The sequence below is a fragment of the Leuresthes tenuis genome, unplaced genomic scaffold, assembly GCF_036924035.1.
Source record: "Leuresthes tenuis unplaced genomic scaffold, fLeuTen1.0.hap1 SCAF_11, whole genome shotgun sequence".
In the NCBI taxonomy this organism is placed as follows: Eukaryota; Metazoa; Chordata; class Actinopteri; order Atheriniformes; family Atherinopsidae; genus Leuresthes; species Leuresthes tenuis.
In genome coordinates this window covers 16,253,354-16,280,658 of record NW_027325365.1, presented here as the reverse complement: position 1 = coordinate 16,280,658, position 27,305 = coordinate 16,253,354, and the positions used below count along the sequence as shown (strand labels likewise).

Sequence of the window (27,305 nt, the reverse complement as noted above, 5' to 3'; positions counted from 1 at the left end):
TTTCCCAGGACAAGAAGCATTCTGTCTTAACTGTACTGTATGACAATATTGCAGCAGCATTGCAATTCATGAAATATTTTGATGAAGTGGTAACACCTACATCAGAGTTTAAGGTTTACCAGCCTACCAGAGATACCAGTTTACCTAATTTTGTTCAGACAATGTTTTATTTTATGTTAACATTTCTTTCTGTTGTTGTTTTACCAGTATAGCATCAGAGGTGCTAACCACTGTTTCCCCCACTTTTAGTTTTTGGGGTGTTCTAATCAATTCTATGGGCCTTTTTCTTTGTTTGTTTGAGACATTTGGCTGTACTAAGGAGGCGGATTAATTGGGAGAGTAGTGTTTTTGCGTGTGTTTCGCTATGTTGTGAATTGCCATTATTTTGGTGTTTTCTTTTCTTTTTTACTTTACTTTTTTCATGTATGGTGCTAGTTTAGCCTGCTACTTATTTCTCTACCACAGCCTCCATAGCAATGCCAGATGGTCTCTCTTTGTTTGTTTTTGTGTGGTCCATGTCTTTGTTGGTCTGCTAAACATATCTTAATGGAAATATTGTTCCTCTCCTCTTTGGGATAACAAGCATTTACACTGCCAATTTAACCTTCAAAAGCATTTTGTTTTATTGTAAATGGAATTTCAATTTTTTTTTATTATAGTGGTCCCTTGTTCCAGTTTATTCTGTGGTTTCGAGGTTTAATATCATTCGGTCACACTTGGTTAAAAGCATTTGGGTTGGGGGTCATCTATTTAGTCTTTTTCAGTACAAATCTTTGTAATATATTTTTTTATTTATCTATTAAAACATTTAGTATCCTTAAAGGTTTCAGAGTTAAAAGGGTTCAGTTCAGTTCAGTTCGGTTCCAGTTCAGTTCAAGCAAGTTTTTCTTCCAAACAAAGCAATAAAATGGTTTGAAATAAAATGTTTTACTTTAAGAAAGATATTACATGTTTTGTGTCAAAGCAGCAAAGACCCTTCCACGTGGAAGGATCCTAAGAAGTTTGCAGCAATACTTCTTTCAAGTGTGATGGTAGTGGAATCTGCCTCCGGTAAGTTCCCCTTCTGTACCATCAGTACCAATCCCAGTGAGCGCATACACCATGTCCTTTTTATACTGCACAAAAACACAAAGCTAAATGTAAAGGGAAGGACCAAACACATTATTTCTTATCTCAAATTACGGTCTATAATTGTCATCGACTGGAAACTATGAATATGATGCAGTAATACTTAGCATATGAATATACATTATATAACAATATAAAAAGAGTAGCTTTGGTTAAGTATTTACACTGTTTTACATATAGCATTTATTTGCATCTCCTCCCTGCAGTGACAGTGTGTGCTCACATGACCTCATCTCCCCTAACAGATGGGGTTATGTGAGCACACACTGTCAGTTAGACAGAAAGGTTGAGTCTTTTTAATTTATTATCCTTCAAATTTATAATTTGGGTGACACACTTAACATATACATTTTTTTTTAGTTTTAAAGAGATGAAGGGCTGGTTTGGCAAGAAAAACCTTCAAATAAAAACAAGAGCTAAATTAGCTCCCTATCATATCACCACAAAGGGGATATTTATAGTGCTTGTCTGCTGACAGACTAACAGATGCGTGACACAGCAATGCAGCAGTGTATAACAAAAAGACGAGAGCAGCCACCAGTCGACACACAAACCACCAACAACACATCTGTGTATTTCTATTCAGGCGTTTTCATTCCTAGGCAAATAGAAATATTATAACAAATGATTTATAACAAAGCTTTTAATTTCCTTAACAAGCATTATCCTGTTTGCAATACACGTCTTCACCTGCATTAACCTCATCAAAAAATTATTCTTTTTAAATTAATATGATTGTGAACGGGGAAACGTATTTTATAGTTTAGAAAAGCAATCGTGTTAAGATTCAATTGCTTTATCGAACTGCAGACTTCACAGCTCCTACATCGCTCTCCCCCCTGCTTTCCTTTGCGCCTGCTTGTCTTCAGCACCACGGCCAGCAACCTGCCTTGCGGAGCAACGTTGCCATGGCAACGTGCCCCCGGTTCACTGGAGCATTGTCTGTAATTTGATATTCTGACAAGCCCCCCTCCCCCCTCACAGTGCAGCATCCACATCTTGTAGACATCGAATTATAATCATCGGCAAAAATACTATCGCCATCCCTGTCTAATAATTATTTGTTTGAAAAAAGTGCTTTGAAATGGCCTGGTAGCGTTGCTGCAGCATGGGTGAATATAGACAGATTCACAAAATGGGAGGGGGCCATGCAGCATGCGGTAGCGCTTGCGCACTCACACGAACAGGCTTGGCCTAAATCCAGAACCAATACGCTGCAGAGGCAAGTGGGAGGGGTGAGAAGATATGAGCATGCATGTAGGTCACCTTGTTTAAAAATAGATGGTAGTATCATAATTATATATTTCTGTGGTTTTTTTTTCTTGTCATCATATATCCTGTATTTCTCAAACGCTACTAAATTATTGTAAGAATGGATCCAAGAAGAATACGGCAAAATGACGTATGAACAATGTGCAGGACACGAGAGGGCTCATCATAGCTACACTACCTGGTTTAATCCATACGATGTCGCTGTTCACCTCTGAAAAAGGATGAAGACTGTGGGAGTGTGCTGAGCTGACTACAGGGTGTGAGCAGCAAGAACGTTCATGTGACAGTCAGCGACACAATGTTATACGTACCTGTAAAAAGAAGAACCCAACATTATTTGGAGTAGTTTTTCTGAAAATAACTGTCAGAAAAAGGAAAAAGAACAAGAGAGAATGTCCAGCGATAACACGTTTTCATAGCAATAAAATGTAGGAGACATTTCAGTCACCGTACAGCATATAAACTGAAAATTCTCCTTTTTTTCTCGAACAGAACTATACTAGTTGTAAGTACGAAATGAAGGTTGCTCAGAAATAAAGGCACACTAACTTTTAAATGGTCTACCCACGTTAGGAATTGTTGGAAGAAATAAAACGTGTAATTACAGTCTCAACTAGTGGCATGAAATGTTTCAATATTAAAGTTCAATTATTATCTTGATTTTGAAAACAGAAAATGAAAACAAACATATGATGTAAATGAAAAAAACAACAAGTAAATCTTGTAATAGGACATTTTGGGAGTGGGGCCTAATATTCGGACATATGGTAATTTCTGTTATATTTTTTGTACTTATCAAGGTTTGTTTAAAACAATATTTCACATACATAGTACCAATAATTGAATTGTTCCTGGTAACGGTACTACTTCTACTCAGAGTGACGGTTACCTAAATGCAGAGGTGGAGCAGTGTTACAATAAACCCACACACGCAAAACTGGAGGGAAAGATTTGTCCCTGTAGAATCGCAGCAGTGACAATGGGTGGCGCTGTTAGATTATAGATCTCTGCAGTGATGTGAGTGAGGGGACATCTTCCCTACATGTGTGTTCAGTAGAAATTCAAAGAAAGAGGTTAAAGAACGGATTAAAATACCATCCCTCTCTTTCGGCAAGAATGATCGTCCACGCTGACATTTACTGTTCATTTTTACCAAGAAGAAACTGACAATCTCACAATATTTATTGAAGAATTTCAGACGGTCAATTAAAAGGCTTTTTTTTCCAAACAATGGGGATGATGGACACCAAAAGACAGTGGATGAATGTATGGATTTCTTTTTACCTTGCGCTGTTTATTGTAACGAAATTGGAAGGAATTTCGGCTCAAATACGGTATTCCGTCCAGGAGGAATTAAAACCAGGGACGGCAGTGGGAAATGTAGCAAAAGACCTTGGGCTAGATCTCGGGAAACTGATGGACAGGAACCTTCGTGTCGTGTCAGGAACAAAGCAGGATTTGTTTAAGGTAAATTCGAGAGATGGAGTTTTATTCGTGAATCAGAGAGTAGATAGAGAGGAGCTATGTGCAAAAACCATTCCATGCGTCACAAATCTGAAAGCTGTTGTTGAAAACCCCCTCGAAATGCATCAAATAATTGTGGAGATTATGGATGTGAACGACAATTCGCCGAAATTCCCTGAAGAAAACTACACAATGGAGGTTCTGGAGTCCGCCGTAGTTGGGTCTAGATTTCAGATGGAAGGAGCACATGACTTGGATGTCGATTTGAATTCCATATATTCATACAAACTAAACCATAACCAGTATTTCCGGTTGGAAACTGAGGAGTTTGGGGAGGAAGGGAAGGTTCCCTTCTTAGCATTACAGCGACCTTTAGACAGAGAACACACTGCTCAACACTGGCTACTACTAACAGCTACAGATGGGGGAAAACCATCAAAATCAGGTACTATAAATGTCACTGTCATAGTGTCTGACGTCAATGACAACTCGCCTGTGTGTGATAAGCAAAAATACATAATAACAATCAAGGAAAACGCACCTGCTGGGACTTTTCTGTTGACGGTAAATGCATCTGACTCAGATGAGGGGTTGAACGGTGAGATTGAATATTCTTTGAGGAGTAAACTAAGAGGGCTCTCACCTGACCTGTTTGATCTGAATAGTAAAACGGGGAAACTAACATTGAAAGATTGCCTTGATTACGAGGATAAGCAGGTTTACGAGATTAAGGTACTGGCTGCGGATAAAGGCGTCGTGTCTCTTTCCACACACTGCAACGTGGTTGTCAGAGTGGAAGACGTGAATGATAACAACCCCGAAATAGACATTACATCCCTATCAAGTCGCATTCCAGAGAATGCACCCCCTGGGACTGTGGTGGCCTTGATGGGAGTGACGGATCTAGACTCAGGTGTGAACGGACAAGTGGTGTGTAGTGTGCCACGTGATTTACCTTTCGACTTAAAGCCATCACCTGACGGACAGTCATACTCTTTGGTCACCAAGGACTACCTGGATAAGGAAAAAACGCATATGTATAACATTACAATAACAGCAAAGGATTTAGGAAGCCCTGCACTGTCATCTACGAAGGTGATACAGGTAGATGTGCTAGATGTTAACGATAATAGTCCTTTGTTCACTGAAAGCCCGTATACTTTTCATATACCTGAAAATAACAAAGCAGGGATGTCAATTTTTTCAGTGAGTGCGAGCGATGCTGATGGAGGTGACAATGCAATAGTTATTTATTCACTTGATCGCAAGAATTCTGGATCCACTATAGCTTCGTTTTTAAATATAAACGAAGCAAATGGCACAATTTTAGCGTTGAAAAGTTTCGACTTTGAAACCTTAAAAACGTTCCAGTTCCACGTTGTTGCCACAGATTCTGGAAGCCCATCACTAAGCAGCAACGTCACAGTGAACGTGTTCATTCTGGATCAGAACGACAACGCTCCAGTCATACTGTATCCAGTCAGCTCCAACGGTTCTGCTGAAGGTGTGGAGGAGATTCCCCGGAATGTCAACGCAGGACACTTAGTGACTAAAGTCAGAGCATATGACGCTGATATAGGATATAACGGCTGGTTGCTGTTTTCACTGCAGGAAGTTACTGACCACAGTCTCTTTGGTTTGGACCGCTATACAGGACAGATCAGAACACATCGCTCATTCACAGAGACAGACGAGGCTGAGCATAAACTGGTCATACTGGTCAAAGACAATGGGAACGTTTCACTCTCAGCAACAGCTACTGTGATTGTCAAACTTGTAGAGCCCAAAGAGGCTTTTGCAGTTTCTGATGTTAAAAGTGCAGCAAAAGTAGACGAAGAGGACAATGTGACTTTATACCTGATGATAACTTTGGGCTCAGTTTCACTTCTTTTTCTAATCAGTATCATCGTGCTGATTGCAATGCAGTGTTCAAAATCCACAGACTACACTTCTAAATATCTACAAGAGACTAATTATGATGGAACACTGTGTCACAGCATCCAGTACAGATCTGGAGACAAACGGTACATGTTGGTTGGACCCAGAATGAGTATAGGATCTACTATTGTTCCTGGCAGCCATGCAAATACACTTGTGCTGCCTGATAGGAGAAGAACATCTGAAGAGGTAACTGTTTTTCTTTCTCTTTTTAAATTTCACATAGGCTTTCTTACAACATGAATTTGATGTATAAATGATATGATATGCGGTTTTGACTCTGCCGGTGTAAATTCCTCTGTCCATGGTTCTGAAATGTTGTGTTGTGGGTATTGTGCACAAAAATGAATGTTCTTTCTTTCTTTCTTTCTTTCTTTCTTTCTTTCTTTCTTTCTTTCTTTCTTTCTTTCTTTCTTTCTTTCTTTCTTTCTTTCTTTCTTTCTTTCTTTCTTTCTTTCTTTTCTTTCTTTCTTTCTTTCTTTCTTTCTTTCTTTCTTTCTTTCTTTCTTTCTTTCTTTCTTTCTTTCTTTCTTTCTTTCTTTCTTTCTTTCTTTCTTTCTTTCTTTCTTTCTAGTGAATAGAAACTTTGCTTAAAACAATGGTCATTGTACCTACGGGTGTTCTTTCTCATTCCCTCATGCTTATAGTTTTATTGAAAGCGATTTAAACATTTATTAGTTTTAATTGTTCTCCGAAGCATATCTACGTTCGGCCTTCTGTTCTGCCTTACTTACTTTACATTCTATGAAAAATTTTAAAAAGTTGGAAAGAAGATAATGAAGATAAAGTCAGGTGTTATAAAAACAAATTGGTGCTATAGATGAATCCCAGTAATTGGCAATGTGACACAGGTCACGTTGTATATGAATTTCCACCACTTATTTAAAAACGTTTTAAGTACAACATTTGTTCTGTGTTGGATCTGTCTGGGAATAACACAACCAAGTCACGCACGGGGGCTGTAGCGATGTACAAGTAGAGCGTAGCTGACCAGCTGGAGGAGTCAGATCTAATTTCCTCCACAGAATAAAAAATTTGCTAAAGTGCTGGCAGAATGGAAGAGTGAAAAAAAGCTTGTGGTTTCCTATCGTACTGTAGTCCCGTTACCTCTTGGTGTCAGTGTGACCTAGACAATGGTTGTGTGCGTCATTTTTGTACAAGCCCTGCCCATCTCTTGATCATATTTTTGACGAAGGTGGTGTAATGATGGAAAACAAATCGCAGGCTCTGTCAGACAAGGTGTGCATGAAACTGCTTCTACGTGAGAGTCGGGGACTGTTCTAATTTGACTGGCTCCATGAACAACTGCATCATTACATTTGCTTTAAAAAAATTGTCAAATATTTTTTACGCAATGGGGGAACAAGGACAAAGGCGCCGAGTGAAATGCTGGTGGGTCGCCGGGATTTTGTTGATGTGTTTTGAGGAACATATTTTAGCTCAGTTAAGATACTCTGTTCCAGAAAAACTTCAAGTCGGATCATCTATTGGAAATATTGCCAAGGATTTGGGGCTTGACATCAGCACTTTGACAAGCAGGAGATTTCGTATTGTTTCGGGCCTATATCATGCTTTGTTTCAGTTAAATCAGAACAATGGAGTGTTGTATGTCGGACAAATTATGGACCGCGAAGAGCTCTGTGATGGAACAAATGTTTGTCTGATAAACCTGAAAATTGTAGTTGAAAGCCCACTGGAAATACATTATATTGGAGTGGAAATAATCGATGTTAATGACCATTCACCGACTTTTCCTGAGAACGAGCAGCGACTGGAAATAGCAGAAAATGCCCCTCCAGGTACTCGTTTCCAAATCCATGCAGCCAGAGATCCCGATGTTGGTGTGAACTCAGTTCGACTTTATAAGTTAAATCAAAATGATAATTTTGATATTGAAGTCAGAGACAGTGAAGAGGACAAAATACCATTTTTAGTGCTTAAAAAACCTATAGATAGAGAGGAAAAAAACGAGCATTGTTTAGTGTTAACGGCTGTTGATGGAGGGAGTCCATCCAAATCTGGATCCCTTAACTTGACGATCATTGTACTGGATGTGAATGACAATCGGCCTGTGTTCAGCAAAGATGTATATACTGTTTCATTAAAGGAAAATGCCTCTAGAGGAACTCTTTTAATCAAATTAAACGCTACAGACTTAGATGAAGGTTCTAACAGTGACATTGAATATACCTTTGGTAAAACACAAAAGAAAAAAGTGCACGATTTATTTGAATTAAACAGCGTCACTGGTGAGATTCGTGTCAAAGGGAAGGTGGACTATGAAGAGACTGAAGTTTACAGATTAGATCTGCAGGCTTCAGATAAAGGGCAGCCACCTTGGACAGCCGAAAGTAGAGTTGTGATAAAGATAAAAGACGTGAACGATAATAAACCAGACATTGAAATAACTTCCTTGTCCAGCATAATCCCCGAGGATTCAAAACCTGGCACTGTCATCTCACTAATCAGTATCACAGACAGAGATTCAGGACTTAATGGAAAAGTTATTTGTAAGATTTCGGAAGATGTTCCATTTGATTTGACACCATCTATAGAGGAAAACGTGTACTCTCTTGTCACAAAGGGGCGTTTAGATAGGGAAACCATGTCATATTATGACATAACATTAACGGCCACTGACCATGGTGAACCTCAACTTTCAGCAGTGAAAAAAATAAGCATTCAGGTGTCAGATGTAAATGACAATGCACCAGTATTCAGTAAAAATCCACTGGAACTTTACTTGATGGAAAATAACACACCAGGGGCAGCAATTTTTGCTGTAAGTGCGACTGACAGTGATCTGAATGAAAACGCAGTAATAACATACCACTTAGTGAGAGGTGATGGTACAGGGGGTGACATGACATCTTTCCTTAATGTCAACTCAGAAAACGGACGAATATCTGCGCTGAAAAGTTTCGACTTTGAAACACTGAAAACGTTTCAGTTCCACGTTGTTGCCACAGATTCTGGAACTCCGTCACTGAGCAGCAACGTCACAGTAAACGTGTTCATTCTGGATCAGAACGACAACGCTCCAGTCATCCTGTATCCAGTCAGCTCCAACGGTTCTGCCGAAGGTGTGGAGGAGATTCCCCGGAATGTGAACGCAGGACACTTAGTGACTAAAGTCAGAGCCTATGACGCTGATATAGGATATAACGGCTGGTTGCTGTTTTCACTGCAGGAAGTTACTGACCACAGTCTCTTTGGTTTGGACCGCTATACAGGACAGATCAGAACACATCGCTCATTCACAGAGACAGACGAGGCTGAGCATAAACTGGTCATACTGGTCAAAGACAATGGGAACGTTTCACTCTCAGCAACAGCTACTGTGATTGTCAAACTTGTGGAGCCCAAAGAAGCTTTTGCAGCTTCTGACGTTAAAAGTGCAGCAAAAGTAGATGAAGATGACAATGTGACTTTATACCTGATGATAACTTTGGGCTCAGTTTCACTTCTTTTTCTAATCAGTATCATCGTGCTGATTGCAATGCAGTGCTCAAAATCCACAGACTATACTTCTAAATATCTACAAGAGACTAATTATGATGGAACACTGTGTCACAGCATCCAGTACAGATCTGGAGACAAACGGTACATGTTGGTTGGACCCAGAATGAGTATAGGATCTACTATTGTCCCTGGTAGCCATGCAAATACACTAGTGCTTCCGGACAGGAGGAAAGCATCTGAAGAGGTAAGGGTTTTTTGTCTTCACCTGATTTTCAGTAGAGTTTCTGTTCAACAGTTAACTTAATTACTTAACAACTGGTATGTTACACGTACACATACACACTCCACATAAAAGTAATCTAAGAAACCTATTTTGTATTACCATACTAGTATGTAATGAATTGGTAGTTAAGAATGTTCCCATTAATTATATAATATAACTAACGTACCTTAACACAACTTTTAGAAAATAACGTTGTCCATTATATTCAATCTAGACTTGGATATAACCTGCAAGTCACATTTATATAATAGAGTTTAACACACACTTCAACAATGCTTCATTGTCATCCACTGATAATTGAATAGTAACATGTCACCCAAGTAATGCAGACATGATGTTCACTGTTAACATAAGATTTGTGGAGGTGTGAAGGTTGTGGAGTCTTTTAATTGATCGTCATACTGCAATTTAAAAAAGGAAAATAGTGGTCTAATACGATGGTAATCGTATAACTGCAAAAAGTGGTAAACGAGGTCCTCTGTCTGAAAACAAGATTGTGTTGCTTTTTATGTCGTGGTTTGCCTAAAAGTAGATCACGGTGTGTCAAGCCCACAAGGTGTCAGTATCCTATCAGGATATTTTAATTGTGTTATAGCGTTGGCCCTGCCCCTTCCATAGAGGTTTTGTGGAGATAAAGCCAACAGAGAAGAGTCGGAACCTTACGAAGCAAGGCGTGTGATTGTTATGAATACTCAAGAAATGTGGGACATGATTCAAATAGAATATTTTGCGATTTAGAAAACTTAATTTCCTGCAAGGATCTTTTTGTGGATATGTTATTGAAAATACAAACCGGAACGATGGGAGCAGGACGACAAAGACGACAAATGCAGTCCTCGTGGGTATTTCTCATTTTTTCTGTGATGCTCGGATGCATGGAGCGGATATCAGCCCAGATAAAATATTCAATTCCAGAAGAAGTAAATGCGGGATTTGTCGTTGGTAACGTTGCCAAAGATCTTGGGTTGGACATAATTTCATTGAAGGAAAGGCAATTTCGAATTGTTTCGGTGGCTGATGATGTTCAGTTTGAGGTAAATCAGAACAATGGTGTCTTATATGTGCATAAGATTATCGACAGAGAGGAGCTCTGTGAAAGCAATTCTCCATGTTTGATTAACCTAAAAATGGTAGCTGAGAAACCCATCGAAATACATTATGTAGGAGTGGAAATTATTGACGTCAATGACAATTCACCCAGTTTTCAAGAAGGAGAGAAGATATTAGAAATGTATGAGTCCACTCCTTCAGGCAAACGTTTCCAGCTACCAACTGCCCGTGATCCAGATGTTGTCTTTAATACCGTGCGTGCGTACAAGTTGAACCTTAATGAACATTTCAGTTTACAAATTCGAGAGAGAGGAGAGGACAAGATACCATTCATAGTGATTCAGAAGTCTCTGGATCGGGAAAAACAACATGAGCACAAATTGATTCTGACAGCAGTTGACGGTGGAAATCCTCCGAGATCTGGGACTCTTAATGTCACAGTTATAGTCCTCGATTCAAATGATAACCATCCCACATTCAGCCAAGAAGTTTATTCCGTAACAATACCTGAAAATGTAGACGTGGATACCAGTGTCATTAAGGTCAATGCAACTGATCTGGATGACGGTGTGAACGGAGATATTGAATATTTGTTTGGTGGAGAACTTGATCCAAAATTATATGACATGTTTAGCTTAGATAAAGACACTGGTGAAATTCGAGTAAAGGGAGAAATTGATTTCGAAAAGGCTGACATATATAAGTTGGATGTCCACGCAATAGACAAAGGACAACCTCCGATGAGTACTGACTGCAGGGTGATCATCAGGGTGCTGGACAAAAACGACAACAAACCTGAAATAGAAGTAACATCCCTCTCACGACTTGTATCAGAAGACTCAAAACCTGGAACTGTGGTTTCTTTAATCAGTGTCACAGATCAAGACTCAGCTTTAAACGGTAAAGTAATTTGTAGTCTTACAGATAATGTACCATTTGAATTAAAACCGTCGTTTCAAGATAATATGTACTCATTGGTTGTAAAACAACGTTTGGATCGAGAATCCGTTTCGCATTATGACATCACGATGACAGCTGCAGACTGTGGTCAACCTCCTCTGTCCACATTCAAAACTCTGAGTATTGATGTATCAGATGTGAATGATAATGTACCAGAGTTTTTATACAATCCTCTTGAACTTTATCTGACAGAAAATAACATCCCCGGAAACCCGATATTTTCTGTTTCTGCTTCGGATAAAGACTTGACAGAAAATGCGGCTTTAACTTATCAAATCATTAGGCAGGGGAACGGTAATTTGGAAACTGCGGCATGGTTGAATATTAATGCGGAAAATGGACAAATATCCGCTCTGAAAAGTTTTGACTTTGAAACACTGAAAACGTTCCAGTTCCACGTTGTTGCCACAGATTCTGGAACTCCGTCACTGAGCAGCAACGTCACAGTAAACGTGTTCATTCTGGATCAGAACGACAACGCTCCAGTCATCCTGTATCCAGTCAGCTCCAACGGTTCTGCTGAAGGTGTGGAGGAGATTCCCCGGAATGTCAACGCAGGACACTTGGTGACTAAAGTCAGAGCCTATGACGCTGATATAGGATATAACGGCTGGTTGCTGTTTTCACTGCAGGAAGTTACTGACCACAGTCTCTTTGGTTTGGACCGCTATACAGGACAGATCAGAACACATCGCTCATTCACAGAGACAGACGAGGCTGAGCATAAACTGGTCATACTGGTCAAAGACAATGGGAACGTTTCACTCTCAGCAACAGCTACTGTGATTGTCAAACTTGTGGAGCCCAAAGAGGCTTTTGCAGTTTCTGATGTTAAAAGTGCAGCAAAAGTAGACGAAGAGGACAATGTGACTTTATACCTGATGATAACTTTGGGCTCAGTTTCACTTCTTTTTCTCATCAGTATCATCGTGCTGATTGCAATGCAGTGTTCAAAATCCACAGACTGTACTTCTAAATATCTACAAGAGACAAATTATGATGGAACACTGTGTCACAGCATCCAGTACAGATCTGGAGACAAACGGTACATGTTGGTTGGACCCAGAATGAGTATAGGATCTACCATCATGCCGGGCAGTAATGCCAACACTTTGATATTACCTGACAGAAGGCAGACATCTGTAGAGGTAAGGGCTTGAAAATATATCTGCATATGTCGATATGTATTTCTCCATATGGGATGCATGGTTAATGTTTTATTTTCTGACTCATAAACAGTATAAAGCATTAAACCTCCAGAATACTACCAAACAGCCTAAACCATTCTTGACCAAATTGCAGATCTAATCAAGGGGATTATAATATTTAGGCTGTACGTAGTCAGTCTCGTGTATATTCTCATACACAATGCTCTTTGATTTTTTAAGTATTTCCATAAAAAGAGATGTAGTTATACAAGTTAGTTATGCAAAAGGCTTAATTTTGCCTTTTGTTATGTCTACAACGTCTGTATCACTGACAAATTTTCTTCATATGTCATAATACTTCTCACTTTCAAGCTCTTTATATGCATGGCTTTGCAACATTTGAAATAGATAGTATAATTTGTCTTTTCTTTCTTGACAATGGTGATTATTGTTGCTTTGAATTTGCTTTGAAGTTACATATCCCACAATAAACAAGTAATTTCCAAGGTTAGGATTAAGTTTAAAGGTTAGATTTGACATTTTGTTTCTGTTGAACCATATGACCGTGAAACTTTGGTCAGGTAAAATGTTTGGTTAAAATTGTTTTGAGTGAATGTAATTTGGAATAGATTTTCCTCATCCTTTTCATTTATCTTTTTATTTTCTTCCTTTTTTTGGTCACACAGACCTCACAACAAAATCAAATTGAACTAAATTAGATTTAATCTAATTAACGTTTCTTAAATTTTCTGAATTACAAACAAACTAATCCTTCATTGTAACTAACAACATGAGGTAGCGATCTATGTGTGGGTGTAGGAGTAAACCCAACAAAGAAGGCTGTGTTACTTCAAAGATGGATTTATTCAAGTAAACAGAAATAGAGTTGAAAATTTGACAACACCAACCTTTCATTAACATTTTTAACTTGAACATGAGAGCTCTCTAACGACAGTAAACATAATGCACTCACAGGAGCTGTCCGTTCAACAAGGCGTCACCAAAAAGGAGAGAAAGTAAATCAGTACTGTTGATCAATATGATATTTTGGCTCCAATCTACTACGAAAAAACGACATCATTACTTATTTCGCAATTTCAATAATTTTGTAAACATAAATTTGAATTAGTGAGGAATGCGTTGATTTGCGGTTTTGTGCTAGTTGATTACTTGCATTTCAGTCTGACTTGATAAATAACACAAGAGTACATGTCTTCCTTCGCAAATGCAGAAGTAAATGTCAAGAAATTGTACTTTTATTATAAAATTCCTCACTTTATCGAGCAACTATATGGATGCATCACAATCCTAGAGTACTTTTCTTGTCTATTTCCAGTGTGCCTCTTGGATTCCTTTATATAGGTCCCACTCGTAACTTATGCATTGCTTCTATTATTTCCTTATTTTTGGAGCCCGCTGCTCACATTTATACCACTAGTGGTATTCAGCAGAAAGTATGATATATCATAGTTGTCTAAATCAAATAGTAATTTAAGCATAAATGTCACACTTCATTTAATCATTTATTCATTTATCATTGGAAACCTTTTCTGTTTCACGTTTGAAAGTCTTTTCAAAACACTGAGAATCTCCAGGGCTAAAATCTCCGTTTGTCAGGCGTGACCAAATTTCTGTGGTCTCCCTTCATCCAGGGTTGGCGAACACAATTCATCTGAAGACATTTGACGCATATTTTGATTGGAACAAAAAATAAACAACTTGATCATTTTATCATTTTTAAGAAAACAAACTATATGGGATTCAATTTGTCATTTGTTTAATAAGAAACTTTGTATTTAAAACTTTGTCCATATGAAATAGCCTCTGGGTGTCAGTATTACACTGAGAAACTGAACGACACTTTGTCCATCCCCTGACAAACCTTTTCTTTGCCTTTGAAAGAAGCAGCCATTGGAAATGATTTAGTCTCCCGATTGCATCATGTTGTGCGATTCGTGAATTCACAACTCACAATGGAATCCATAGTCAATTATATCAATTGATGTGGCTCTCTTGTTGGATAATGATGGAGACCGAAATAAAAAGTGGAAGAAGGAATTTCTTCTGGTTTGCTTTGTCTTTGGCGTTTCTGCTTTTTGACGGGAAACAGGCTTTGGCCGAAACAAGATACTCTGTTGCAGAAGAGGTGAGGGTTGGAACTGTCGTGGGAAATGTTGCCAAGGACCTTGGCCTTGATATCACCTTTCTGACTAACCGACGGTTCCGTGTTGTGTCTGAAACTGAAAAAGCATTTTTTGATGTTAACCCGGACAGTGGCGATCTTTGTGTTCTGAAGAAAATCGACAGAGAGGAGCTTTGTCAGGGAGGTGGTGCATGTCTAATAGAGCTGAAGATCATAGTGGAAAACCCTCTGGATATACACTATGTGGTTGTGGAAATTACCGATGTCAACGATCATTCACCTAGTTTTTCTGAAAAAGAGCAGACGTTTGAAATATTTGAGCAAACACTACCAGGGAGGCGATTCCAGCTGCACACTGCGCGTGATCCAGATGCTGGAATAAACTCTATTCGTGCCTACACATTAACATCAAACGATCACTTTGAAATAGATATTCGCCACAGCGATGATGACAAAATACCGTTTCTGGTGCTGAAGAAGACGTTAGATAGAGAGCAAAGAAGCAAGCACTTTCTGTTTGTCACAGCTGTTGATGGAGGTAAACCTCCAAGATCGGGTTCACTGAATGTTTCCATTGTTGTTCTTGATAGTAATGATAATCGTCCAACATTTAGCCGAGAGACTTATAACATTGAATTACAAGAAAATGTTCCAGTTGGTACAATAATATATAAAATGAATGCCTCGGATCCAGATGAAGGTTCCAATAGCGAAATTGAATACAATCTTGGAAAAACTCTTAAGAAAAAAGTCTACGATATATTTGAGCTTGATAGAAAAAGCGGGGAGATAAGTGTAAAAGGAATAGTGGACTATGAGGAAAACGACGTTTATAAACTAGACATTGAGGCATCAGACAAAGGAACGCCCCCATTAACGGGCGAATGTAGAGTTATCATAAAGATAAAAGACGTAAATGATAATCCACCAGATATTGAAATCACATCATTGTCAAATACAGTGTCGGAAGATTCAAAGCCTGGCACATTGATTTCTCTCATCAGTGTGCGAGACAAAGACGCAGGTGTCAACGGAAAAATCATTTTAAGCATAACTCCAGACAGCCCATTTGAATTGAAGCCATCCTACAAAGAGAATGTATATTCAGTTGTAACGAATACATTTTTAGATCGAGAGGAGGTGTCTCAATATGAAATAACGATACAAGCAATTGACTGTGGTGAGCCTCCTTTGTCTACTTATAAAACTCTGAGAATTGATATTTCAGATGTAAATGACAACAGTCCACACTTCTCCCAAAGCCCGTTATACGTTTACCTCGCAGAAAATAACGTTGCTGGAGAATCAATATTCTCTGTAAGCGCAACAGACAATGATTTGAATGACAATGCAGCAGTTTCATACTATATTCTAAGAGAAGGGAACCAAAATAACATAATGTCCTTCCTAAATGTAAATTCAGAAAATGGACGAATATCTGCGCTGAAAAGTTTTGACTTTGAAACACTGAAAACGTTCCAGTTCCACGTTGTTGCCACAGATTCTGGAACTCCTCCACTGAGCAGCAACGTCACAGTGAAAGTGTTCATTCTGGATCAGAACGACAACGCTCCAGTCATCCTGTATCCAGTCAGCTCCAACGGTTCTGCCGAAGGTGTGGAGGAGATTCCCCGGAATGTCAACGCAGGACACTTGGTGACTAAAGTCAGAGCCTATGACGCTGATATAGGATATAACGGCTGGTTGCTGTTTTCACTGCAGGAAGTTACTGACCACAGTCTCTTTGGTTTGGACCGCTATACAGGACAGATCAGAACACATCGCTCATTCACAGAGACAGACGAGGCTGAGCATAAACTGGTCATACTGGTCAAAGACAATGGGAACGTTTCACTCTCAGCAACAGCTACTGTGATTGTCAAACTTGTAGAGCCCAAAGAGGCTTTTGCAGCTTCTGATGTGAAAAGTGAAGGCAAAGTAGACGACGAGGACAATGTGACTTTATACCTGATGATAACTTTGGGCTCAGTTTCTCTTCTTTTTCTCATCAGTATCATCGTGCTGATTGCAATGCAGTGTTCAAAATCCACAGACTATACTTCTAAATATCTACAAGAGACTAATTATGATGGGACACTGTGTCACAGCATCCAGTACAGATCTGGAGACAAACGGTACATGTTGGTTGGACCCAGAATGAGTATAGGATCTACTATAGTCCCTGGCAGCCATGCAAATACACTCATGCTACCTGACAGGAGAAAAACATCTGAAGAGGTAAGCATGATTCATAACTCATATATGGTTTGCTATTTTTCTTTTCCCTACGCTTTGTCTGAATGGAATGCGCTGTGTTCATAAAACAACGTTTTTCCTTTTTTTATTTTTAACAAAAAGAGTTCAACCACGTGGTTCTCACCAAAGTCTTTGTGTTGCTTCATGTTTACCTGGAACTTGAACTCTTACAAACACTCTTATTTTATACCACTGTTTATGATACTGGTAGCTGTGGTGATTCTGGTCATGATGATGATTTTTATGTTGAGATTTATCCGCTACTAACTTAGTAAAATAAGCGAAAGCCCTTCTTCATTATGGCACTTTTAAAAACAGACGTTGCCGAATCTAGAAGATTTTGTTGCTGTCCATGGTTCTGGAAGGTTTCAGCAGATATAGCAGTTTATCATAATAAACCGTATAAAATATGCCTTTGACCTACAAAGTAGCTATCAAAGTCTTCAGTGGTCACTGACGAGTCTGCTGAGTAACAACTGAAATAATATCTATTTGTTTTATCTGCTCTTATTTTGGTTTTATCTTAGCAGACGCGCTTTGCGTACTGACAGTTAAATTTGTTGTGGAATATCTCATGGGATAAACTGTTTTACTTACTGTCGATGATTCTGATCAGTTGAATAGTTTATCGTATTCATTTTTCTTATTTCATGTAAGTTATAAGAATTCGGTGATCCACTAGGTGTCAGTGTTACACTGAGGAACAAGTAAAGCATTGGTTAAAACAGACTCTTCCCATTATAACGGATTTTTTCAGTTCGACGACAAAGAATACCATTGTTTTGGATTTGACCTGCGTCATCTCTGCGTGCGGTGGTTTTCTGGAATTTGATCTCAGGAAAATTGGAGGTATTTCAAGCAGAGAGCAGTTGTAGACGCCATTTTCAATTATTATGCCATCAAAGACAAAGGATAAAAAGGCAAAATGATGTCTTGCTCTCAAACTCTGTTCTTTTATTTGCTCTTTTGCTACGGAGACCTGATTTTAGCCCAATTAAAATACTCGACTTCAGAAGAAGTAAAAGTGGGAGCCTTTATTGGAAATGTTGCCAAGGATCTTGGTCTCGATGTCAGTACACTGATGAACAGGCGTTTTCGTATTGTTTCTGGATCTCAGGACGCACTGTTGGAGGTAAACCCGAACAACGGGGTTTTGTATGTTCATAAGAAAATTGACCGTGAAAAGCTGTGCGACAGAAATGGTGCCTGTTTATTAGATCTAAAAATTGTTGTTGAAAATCCACTCGAAGTCCATTATGTTACAGTGGACATATTAGATGCTAACGACCATGCACCGAGTTTTGCCGAGGAAGAAAAGGTGATAGAAATAGCTGAAACGACCGTGGCAGGTGCACGATTTCAATTGCCCGGTGCCCGTGATCCAGATATAGGAATAAATTCTGTCCAGCGTTATAAACTAAGTCAGAACGATAAATTTCATCTGGAAATTCGAGATAGGGGGGAGGACAAAATCCCTTTCCTAGTGCTACAAAGACAGTTAGACAGAGAACAGAAGACAAACCACAGCTTGATTTTAAGCGCTATAGATGGAGGAACACCTCCAAAATCAGCTAATCTAAATCTCACTGTAAGGGTTCTTGATAACAATGATAACAGGCCAATTTTTTCTCAAGAGGTTTATTCTGTTACATTGCAAGAAAATGTTGCAATAAATACGATTATAATAAACATCCAAGCAAGTGATCTAGACGAGGGAACTAATGGGGATGTGGAGTATGCTTTTGGGGGTGATATAATTCCCAGTGTTTTGCAACTATTCAGTCTGGAAAGACATAAAGGAGAAATAAGAGTTAATGGAGAAATTGACTATGAGACGGCCAATGTTTACAAGTTAGACGTTCAAGCTTCTGACAAAGGTCAACCTCCGATGACAACTGACTGCAGAGTCATTATAAAGATTCAAGATGTAAATGATAATAAGCCAGAAATAGAGGTAACATCACTGTCCAGCACAGTGCCAGAAGATTCAAAGCAAGGGGCCGTCGTTGCTCTTATAAGTGTTAGAGACAGTGATTCTGGTTTAAATGGGAAAGTTGTATGTCGTTTGACAAAAAATGTACCATTTGAATTAAAATCATCATTTAAAGATAACATGTATTCCTTAGTAACAAAAGAAACATTGGACAGGGAGAATGTGTCACATTATGACATTTCAATAACAGCTACAGACTGTGGTGACCCACCTCTTTCCACATTCAAAACTTTGAGTATTCAAGTGTCAGATGTAAACGATAACTCTCCAGAGTTCTCTCACAGTCCATTTGAATTATATTTGACAGAAAACAACGTTCCTGCCTCATCGATATTTTCTGTGAGTGCATTTGACAAAGATTTAAATGACAACGCTGCTGTGTCCTATCGTATACTTAAAGGAGAGGGCAGTCATAATGACATGGCATCTTTTTTGAATATAAATGCTGACAACGGACAAATATCTGCGCTGAAAAGTTTTGACTTTGAAACACTGAAAACGTTCCAGTTCCACGTTGTTGCCACAGATTCTGGAACTCCGTCACTGAGCAGCAACGTCACAGTGAACGTGTTCATTCTGGATCAGAACGACAACGCTCCAGTCATCCTGTATCCAGTCAGCTCCAACGGTTCTGCTGAAGGTGTGGAGGAGATTCCCCGAAATGTGAACGCAGGACACTTAGTGACTAAAGTCAGAGCCTATGACGCTGATATAGGATATAACGGCTGGTTGCTGTTTTCACTGCAGGAAGTTACTGACCACAGTCTCTTTGGTTTGGATCGCTATACAGGACAGATCAGAACACATCGCTCATTCACAGAGACAGACGAGGCTGAGCATAAACTGGTCATACTGGTCAAAGACAATGGAAACGTTTCACTTTCAGCAACAGCTACTGTGATTGTCAAACTTGTGGAGCCCAAAGAGGCTTTTGCAGCTTCTGATGTTAAAAGTGCGGCAAAAGTAGGTGAAGAGGACAATGTGACTTTATACCTGATGATAACTTTGGGCTCAGTTTCACTTCTTTTTCTCATCAGTATCATCGTGCTGATTGCAATGCAGTGCTCAAAATCCACAGACTATACTTCTAAATATCTACAAGAGACTAATTATGATGGAACACTGTGTCACAGCATCCAGTACAGATCTGGAGACAAACGGTACATGTTGGTTGGACCCAGAATGAGTATAGGATCTACAATTGTTCCTGGCAGTCATGCAAATACACTCATGCTCCCTGACAGGAGGAAAACATCTGAAGAGGTAAGGCATGTTTTTCAAAAGCCTTGGATTTCTTATTAAACCATTAAGTATTTCTGTATGGCCATCCCCTGTATACTATATACTCAACAGTCGCTGTAACTGATTGCTTGGCATTAGAAAGTAGAAGAAGAGTTGTCTGGAAACCTTGTTTTTTTTAGTTCAGTCAGGATTTTTTTGTGTCTCTGAAAGCTGTTCAGTAGTGTGTCTTGGGCACACAAATTTGTAACAGGTAGAGTTCATTGTGTATTTATTTGCAAACACAGCAGTGTTTTGGCTTCAGTGTGACCACTGTCCTTGGTGCTGAAAAAAAAACATGTCTTCACAAGTAACAGGACATTCAAAAATGTGTTATTTGTGCTCAGTATTGACCACTGGGTGTCACTAACGGAGAACTTTTAATTATTCTGTCCCTCCCTTCACAACCCTTTCTTTGTCATCTCAGCGGAACAGCACATTTGAATCAAAAACGCCAGCCGATAAAAAAATACGTTCTTCCAGCTGTAAATATTCAAAACACAAAGGACTTTCATAATCGTTAATGATATTGATGTGGCTCGTGTGAGTATATCTGTTGTTGAATAACGATGGACAACAATGCAAAAATTCCAAGAAGGAAATGCTCCTCGTTTGCATTATATTTGGCTCTACTGCTTTTCTCAGGGCAAGACGCATCGGCTCAAATAAGATACTCTATTCCAGAGGAGGTAAAAGAAGAAAGTGTTGTTGGAAATGTTGCGAAGGATCTTGGCCTTGACATCACATCATTGCTTGATCGACGGTACTGTGTTGTATCTGGAAGTAAGGACCCTATTTTTGAAGTAAATCAGAATAATGGAGCATTGTACGTCAGCAGTCACATTGACAGAGAGGAGCTCTGTCAAGGAAGCGGTGCTTGTCTGGTGGAGTTAAAAATCCTTGTTGAAAATCCTTTAGAAATACACTACGTTGTTGTAGAAATTACTGATGTCAATGATCATTCCCCTACTTTCTCTGAAAAAGAGCAGACGTTTGAAATTGCAGAACAAACACTACCGGGAAAGAGATTTCAGTTGCACAATGCTCGTGATCCCGATTTTGGAATTAATTCTATTCGCACCTACACTTTAACGCCAAATGAATATTTTGAAATCAATATCCGTCAAAGTGATGCAGGAAAGATACCATTTTTAGTCCTGAAGAAATCGTTAGATAGAGAACAAAAGAACAAACACACATTACTGGTTACAGCAGTTGATGGAGGTAAACCTCCAAGATCAGGTACTCTAAATGTTTCTATTGTTGTTCTCGACAGCAATGACAATCGCCCTATATTTACACAAGATAATTACCAGCTGTCGATAAAAGAAAACATTCCTTTCGGTACATCAGTGTTTAGAATGAATGCGACAGATCTCGATGAAAATACTAATGGTGAAGTCGAGTACAAGCTTGGAAAAACCTTGTCACGGACAGTTTATGATATATTTGAACTGGACAAATTAACTGGAGACATTATCGTAAAAGGTCAAGTAGACTACGAAGAAAACGACGTCTATGAACTGGATATTGAGGCATCGGATAAAGGTACGCCTCCATTAACGGGTGAGTGTCGAGTAACAATTAAAATCATTGACGTCAACGATAATCCACCAGAAATAGAAATCACATCATTGTCCAAAACAGTATCTGAAGACTCAAAGCCTGGGACAGTCATTTCGCTAATTAGTTTGGCGGATAAAGATTCTGGTGTAAATGGAAAAATAATATCAACCATTACCAATGAGGTACCTTTCGAATTGAAGCCATCCTATAAAGAAAACACTTATTCAGTTGTTACGATGGACAGTTTAGATCGAGAGGAAGATTCAAGTTATGAAATAACGATAAAGGCCACTGACTGTGGTGAGCCTCCTTTATCTACTTATAAAACTCTGAGCATCGAGATTTCAGATGTAAATGACAACAGTCCTCACATCTCTCAAAGCCCGTTATACGTTTACCTTACAGAAAATAACGTTGCAGGAAAGTCAATCTTCTCTGTAAGCGCAACAGATAATGATTTGAATGACAATGCAGCGGTTTCATACCATATTGTAAGAGAAAGGAATGAAATCGACATCATGTCTTTCCTAAATATAAATTCTGACAATGGACAAATATCTGCGTTGAAGAGTTTCGACTTTGAAACACTGAAAACGTTCCAGTTCCACGTTGTTGCCACAGATTCTGGAACTCCGTCAATGAGCAGCAACGTCACAGTGAACGTGTTCATTCTGGATCAGAACGACAACGCTCCAGTCATCCTGTATCCAGTCAGCTCCAACGGTTCTGCTGAAGGTGTGGAGGAGATTCCCCGCAATGTGAACGCAGGACACTTGGTGACTAAGGTCAGAGCCTATGACGCTGATATAGGATACAATGGCTGGTTGCTGTTTTCACTGCAGGAAGTTACTGACCACAGTCTCTTTGGTTTGGATCGCTATACAGGACAGATCAGAACACATCGCTCATTCACAGAGACAGACGAGGCTGAGCATAAACTGGTCATCCTGGTCAAAGACAATGGGAATGTTTCACTTTCAGCAACAGCTACTGTGATTGTCAAACTTGTGGAGCCCAAAGAGGCTTTTGCAGCTTCTGATGTTAAAAGTGCAGCAAAAGTAGACGAAGATGACAATGTGACTTTATACCTGATGATAACTTTGGGCTCAGTTTCACTTCTTTTTCTCATCAGTATCATCGTGCTGATTGCAATGCAGTGTTCAAAATCCACGGACTACACTTCTAAATATCTCCAAGAGACTAATTATGATGGAACACTGTGTCACAGCATCCAGTACAGATCTGGTGAAAAACGGTACATGTTGGTTGGACCCAGAATGAGTATAGGATCCACTATTGTTCCTGGCAGCCATGCAAATACAGTAGTGCTACCTGACAGGAGGCGTCCATCGGGGGAGGTAAGACTTTAAGAGCAACATTTTATAGAAATATGTTCTTCTTTAATGACTGTAATTGATTTTGCATAGAGAACAGAGACAAAAACAACTCACAAAACTAACAAACAAAGAAAACTATGTGTGCTGTGTGGGTAGTATGTCTGAAACACGGAGATCTCAGAATAAGCTGGTTTAATAGTGTCGCACCTTTTCTGTTCACTGAGACGTATGCGTTGACTGTTCTGTTTTAACACTTTAATCTTTTTGTTAATAAAAGGAAAGGCTTAGAAGTATTAATAACCACTGTCCATGAAGCTGAAAAGAAAATACGAACTGATTTCTATCTTTATACAAATAATGAATAGTATGTTAACCTTCTCGTGAGTCAGCAGCGTCTATATCTGAACCATGAAAGTCCTAAAGTGCTATTGTCTGAAAAGGAGATGCGAGAGAAAGAGAAAAGATAAAGAAGTTGAACTTTCATGAAAAACATTGTTTTTCTTTCTTTTTGGATAATTTTGCCTTTGTGGTGGAGTTTTCCCATAATAATTACCTCTTGGTGTCACTATTACACCGTCGGAAAACCACAGACCACACTGTCCCTCCCCTTTAAAGGCTATTGTTTCCTACTGAGCAGGACAAGCAAGGTTTTATTCCTGCACGAGCCGATGGACGGACGCTTTGCGTTTTTTGAATATGTGATACAAAATAACTTAAAAATTAATGATCGTTTCTCGAAGTAAGGGCCTGCTGTGTCTATGTGTTGTTGGATAACGATGGAGAATGCTACAGAAGCACGTGCGAGGACCTCCTTCTGGTTTGCTTTTCATTTGGCCTTACAGCTGCTTTGCGGGAAACAGGTTTTTGCTCAGATACGGTACTCTGTTCCAGAAGAGGTAAAAGACGGAACTGTTGTTGGAATGATTGCTAAAGATCTTGGGCTTGATATCACCTCTTTGACTGACCGACGTTTCCGTGTTGTATCTGGAACCAAGGACGCTTTTTTTGAGGTAAACCAGAACAATGGGGCTCTCTATGTTCACAAGAAAATCGACAGAGAGGAGCTCTGTCAAGGAAGTGGCACATGTCTGATGGAGCTTAAAATTCTTGTTGAAAACCCGTTGGAAATGCATTATGTGATTGTGGAAATTACTGATGTTAATGACCACTCCCCTCGTTTTCCTGAAAAACAGCAGCTATTTGAAATAGCTGAACAAACGTTGCCAGGAAGGCGATTCCAGCTGCACACTGCTCGTGACCCCGATGCAGGAATTAACTCCATTCGCACCTACACACTGACGTCAAACGAACACTTTGAAATAGATATTCGCCAAAGCGATGACGACAAAATACCGTTTTTAGTGCTGAAAAAGTCATTAGACAGAGAGCAAAAATACAAACATTCGTTAGTGGTAACAGCAGTAGATGGAGGTAAACCTCCAAAATCAGGGAGACTAAATGTTTCCATTGTTGTTCTTGACAGTAATGACAACCGTCCGATGTTTAGTCAGGAGATGTACGAAATTATACTCCTAGAAAACGTTCCAGTTGGTACTGTAGTACTTAAAATGAATGCGAGTGATCCGGATGACGGCACAAATGGAAAGATTGAATACAGTCTGGGAAAAACGTTAAAACGAAATGTGTATGAGACTTTTGCATTGGACAAAGTAACTGGAGAAATTAGAATCAAAGGAGTAGTGGATTATGAAGAATATGACGTTTATAAACTTGATGTTGAAGCATCCGACAAAGGAGCACCCCCTCTGACGGGAGAGTGTCGGGTCATCATAAAAATAAAAGATGTAAATGACAATCCACCAGAGATTGAAATCACATCACTGTCAAATACAGTGTCTGAAGATTCCAAATCTGGAACTGTTATTTCACTTCTGAGTGTGACAGATAAAGATTCTGGAGTCAATGGAAATATAATTGCAACCTTATTCTCTAACGGGCCTTTTGAATTAAACCCATCATACAAAGCAAACATATATTCAGTTGTCACTAAAGGTCTGTTAGATAGAGAAGACACGTCTCATTTTGAAATGACAATAAAAGCCACTGACTGCGGAGAGCCACCCTTATCCACTTCCAAAACTCTAAGTATTCAGATCTCTGACGTAAATGATAACAGTCCACAATTTTCCCAGAGTCAATTAAACTTTTACCTTACAGAAAATAACGTTGCTGGAACGTCAGTATTCTCTGTAAGCGCAACGGATGGAGACGTGAACGAAAATGCAGCTATTACCTATCATATCGTGAGAGAAGGGAGGCCAAACGAGATAATGTCTTTCCTGAACGTGAACTCTGATAACGGGCAAATATCCGCTCTGAAAAGTTTTGACTTTGAAACACTGAAAACGTTCCAGTTCCACGTTGTTGCCACAGATTCTGGAACTCCTCCACTGAGCAGCAACGTCACAGTGAACGTGTTCATTCTGGATCAGAACGACAACGCTCCAGTCATCCTGTATCCAGTCAGCTCCAACGGTTCTGCTGAAGGTGTCGAGGAGATTCCCCGCAATGTGAACGCAGGACATTTGGTGACTAAAGTCAGAGCCTATGACGCTGATATAGGATATAATGGCTGGTTGCTGTTTTCACTGCAGGAAGTTACTGACCACAGTCTCTTTGGTTTGGATCGCTATACAGGACAGATCAGAACACATCGCTCATTCACAGAGACAGACGAGGCTGAGCATAAACTGGTCATACTGGTCAAAGACAATGGGAATGTTTCACTTTCAGCAACAGCTACTGTGATTGTCAAACTTGTGGAGCCCAAAGAGGCTTTTGCAGCTTCTGATGTTAAAAGTGCAGCAAAAGTAGACGAAGAGGACAATGTGACTTTATACCTGATGATAACTTTGGGCTCAGTTTCACTTCTTTTTCTCATCAGTATCATCGTGCTGATTGCAATGCAGTGCTCAAAATCCACAGACTATACTTCTAAATATCTACAAGAGACCAATTATGATGGAACACTGTGTCACAGCATCCAGTACAGATCTGGAGACAAAAGGTACATGTTGGTTGGACCCAGGATGAGTATAGGATCCACTATTGTTTCTGGCAGCCAAGCAAATACACTTGTTCTCCCTGACAGGAGGCATGCTTCTGCAGAGGTAAGACCTTAAGAACTAAGCTTTCTTGAATTATGTTCTCATTTCGTTTCTGTAATATATTTAGCAAGAAAACGAGTCACAAAAATGGTTTAAATGAAACTCATATATGCTAAGCAGCATGAGGAGAAAAATGCCTCCTTTCATTAAACAGAAAACTTTTACCATGATGCTTTATCGGCAGATCATGGAAGACACAGAAGAGGAGACAACAATTTCTACAACTTAAACTTTTCATTATAATATATTCTAAAGTACACATTTTCAAGAGCCAAGTAAACACTTTAAAATGAACTAGAATATACCTTACACATCGTTTTTCACACACTCTCTGTAACCATAGTCACATAACAAAACACAGACACCTTTTCTCATAATATAGAAGACCCAGCTTCAAGTCCTTATCTTTCATCAATAGTGCAGTGTTGCCAAGTTTTAACATTCGTTTTTACTCATTTTCTCAGAAGCTGAGAGACTAGACTATGATAACATTTTGATCACACAATCTCTGTCAAAAGTTAAACAGTCGACAAAAGTCTGCACACTAATGAATGCAAAAGAGAACATGAAATCACAAATGCCTCAAAGGATTCTGCGTAATATTATGCTAAACTGTTTATATGGGTATACGTTTATTAACTATATTTCATGTAAAACACAACATTGCAGGTATATGTTTAAGTTTGAAGCATGCATTGACTTTTCAGTTTTAGCATTAAACTATGTTTGATATTGGAAGGAAAACCTAATGAGTGTTTGTGTTTGTTGTCCATGTGTCTGAAAGGAATGTCGAAGCAGATTTATATACTTCGAGGTCAGCAGCTTCTTTCACTGAAGTTCTATCAAAGTGAAAAGCAATTTTTAGTTTCGGTTTTTTGAATAGCAGTATGGAGAAGGCA

General features: G+C 39.2%; 4 protein-coding genes across 7 annotated transcripts in view; all 4 read left to right on the top strand.

The window, feature by feature from the left end:
- Positions 1-3,537: 3,537 nt before the first annotated feature.
- LOC140317783 (protocadherin alpha-8-like) lies at positions 3,538-6,458 on the top strand. Its single transcript, XM_072395290.1, has 2 exons — positions 3,538-5,991; positions 6,450-6,458. Exons 1-2 carry the CDS (start codon positions 3,631-3,633, stop codon positions 6,456-6,458), a joined length of 2,370 nt encoding a protein of 789 aa, XP_072251391.1. The 5' UTR covers positions 3,538-3,630.
- A 590-nt stretch (positions 6,459-7,048) lies between these two features.
- The window catches only part of LOC140318090 (protocadherin alpha-C2-like), a 166,090-nt gene continuing 145,833 nt past the window's right edge, over positions 7,049-27,305 (top strand). Inside the window, exon 1 of one of the 4 annotated variants that reach the window (XM_072395757.1) lies at positions 7,049-9,508. In XM_072395757.1, the coding sequence (XP_072251858.1) occupies positions 7,100-9,508 (2,409 nt within the window). In that variant the 5' untranslated portion in view covers positions 7,049-7,099. Of the gene's footprint in view, positions 9,509-10,240; positions 12,706-14,685; positions 17,087-17,922; positions 20,361-27,305 lie in introns of those variants that run through there. The other 3 variants (XM_072395760.1, XM_072395763.1, XM_072395772.1) reach the window with 3 other exon arrangements.
- LOC140318565 (protocadherin alpha-8-like) lies at positions 20,945-23,311 on the top strand. Its single transcript, XM_072396384.1, has one exon. The coding sequence runs from the start codon at positions 20,945-20,947 to the stop codon at positions 23,309-23,311; it is 2,367 nt and encodes a 788-aa protein (XP_072252485.1).
- Positions 24,055-26,421, top strand: LOC140318564 (protocadherin alpha-8-like). The gene has a single exon (XM_072396383.1). The coding sequence runs from the start codon at positions 24,055-24,057 to the stop codon at positions 26,419-26,421; it is 2,367 nt and encodes a 788-aa protein (XP_072252484.1).

What these genes read in the sequence shown, in the direction of transcription:
- LOC140318565 (XM_072396384.1), top strand. Translation starts at nt 20,945, where the DNA reads ATGGACAACAATGCAAAAATTCCAAGAAGGAAATGCTCCTCGTTTGCA.
- LOC140318564 (XM_072396383.1), top strand. Translation starts at nt 24,055, where the DNA reads ATGGAGAATGCTACAGAAGCACGTGCGAGGACCTCCTTCTGGTTTGCT.
- LOC140317783 (XM_072395290.1), top strand. Translation starts at nt 3,631, where the DNA reads ATGGGGATGATGGACACCAAAAGACAGTGGATGAATGTATGGATTTCT.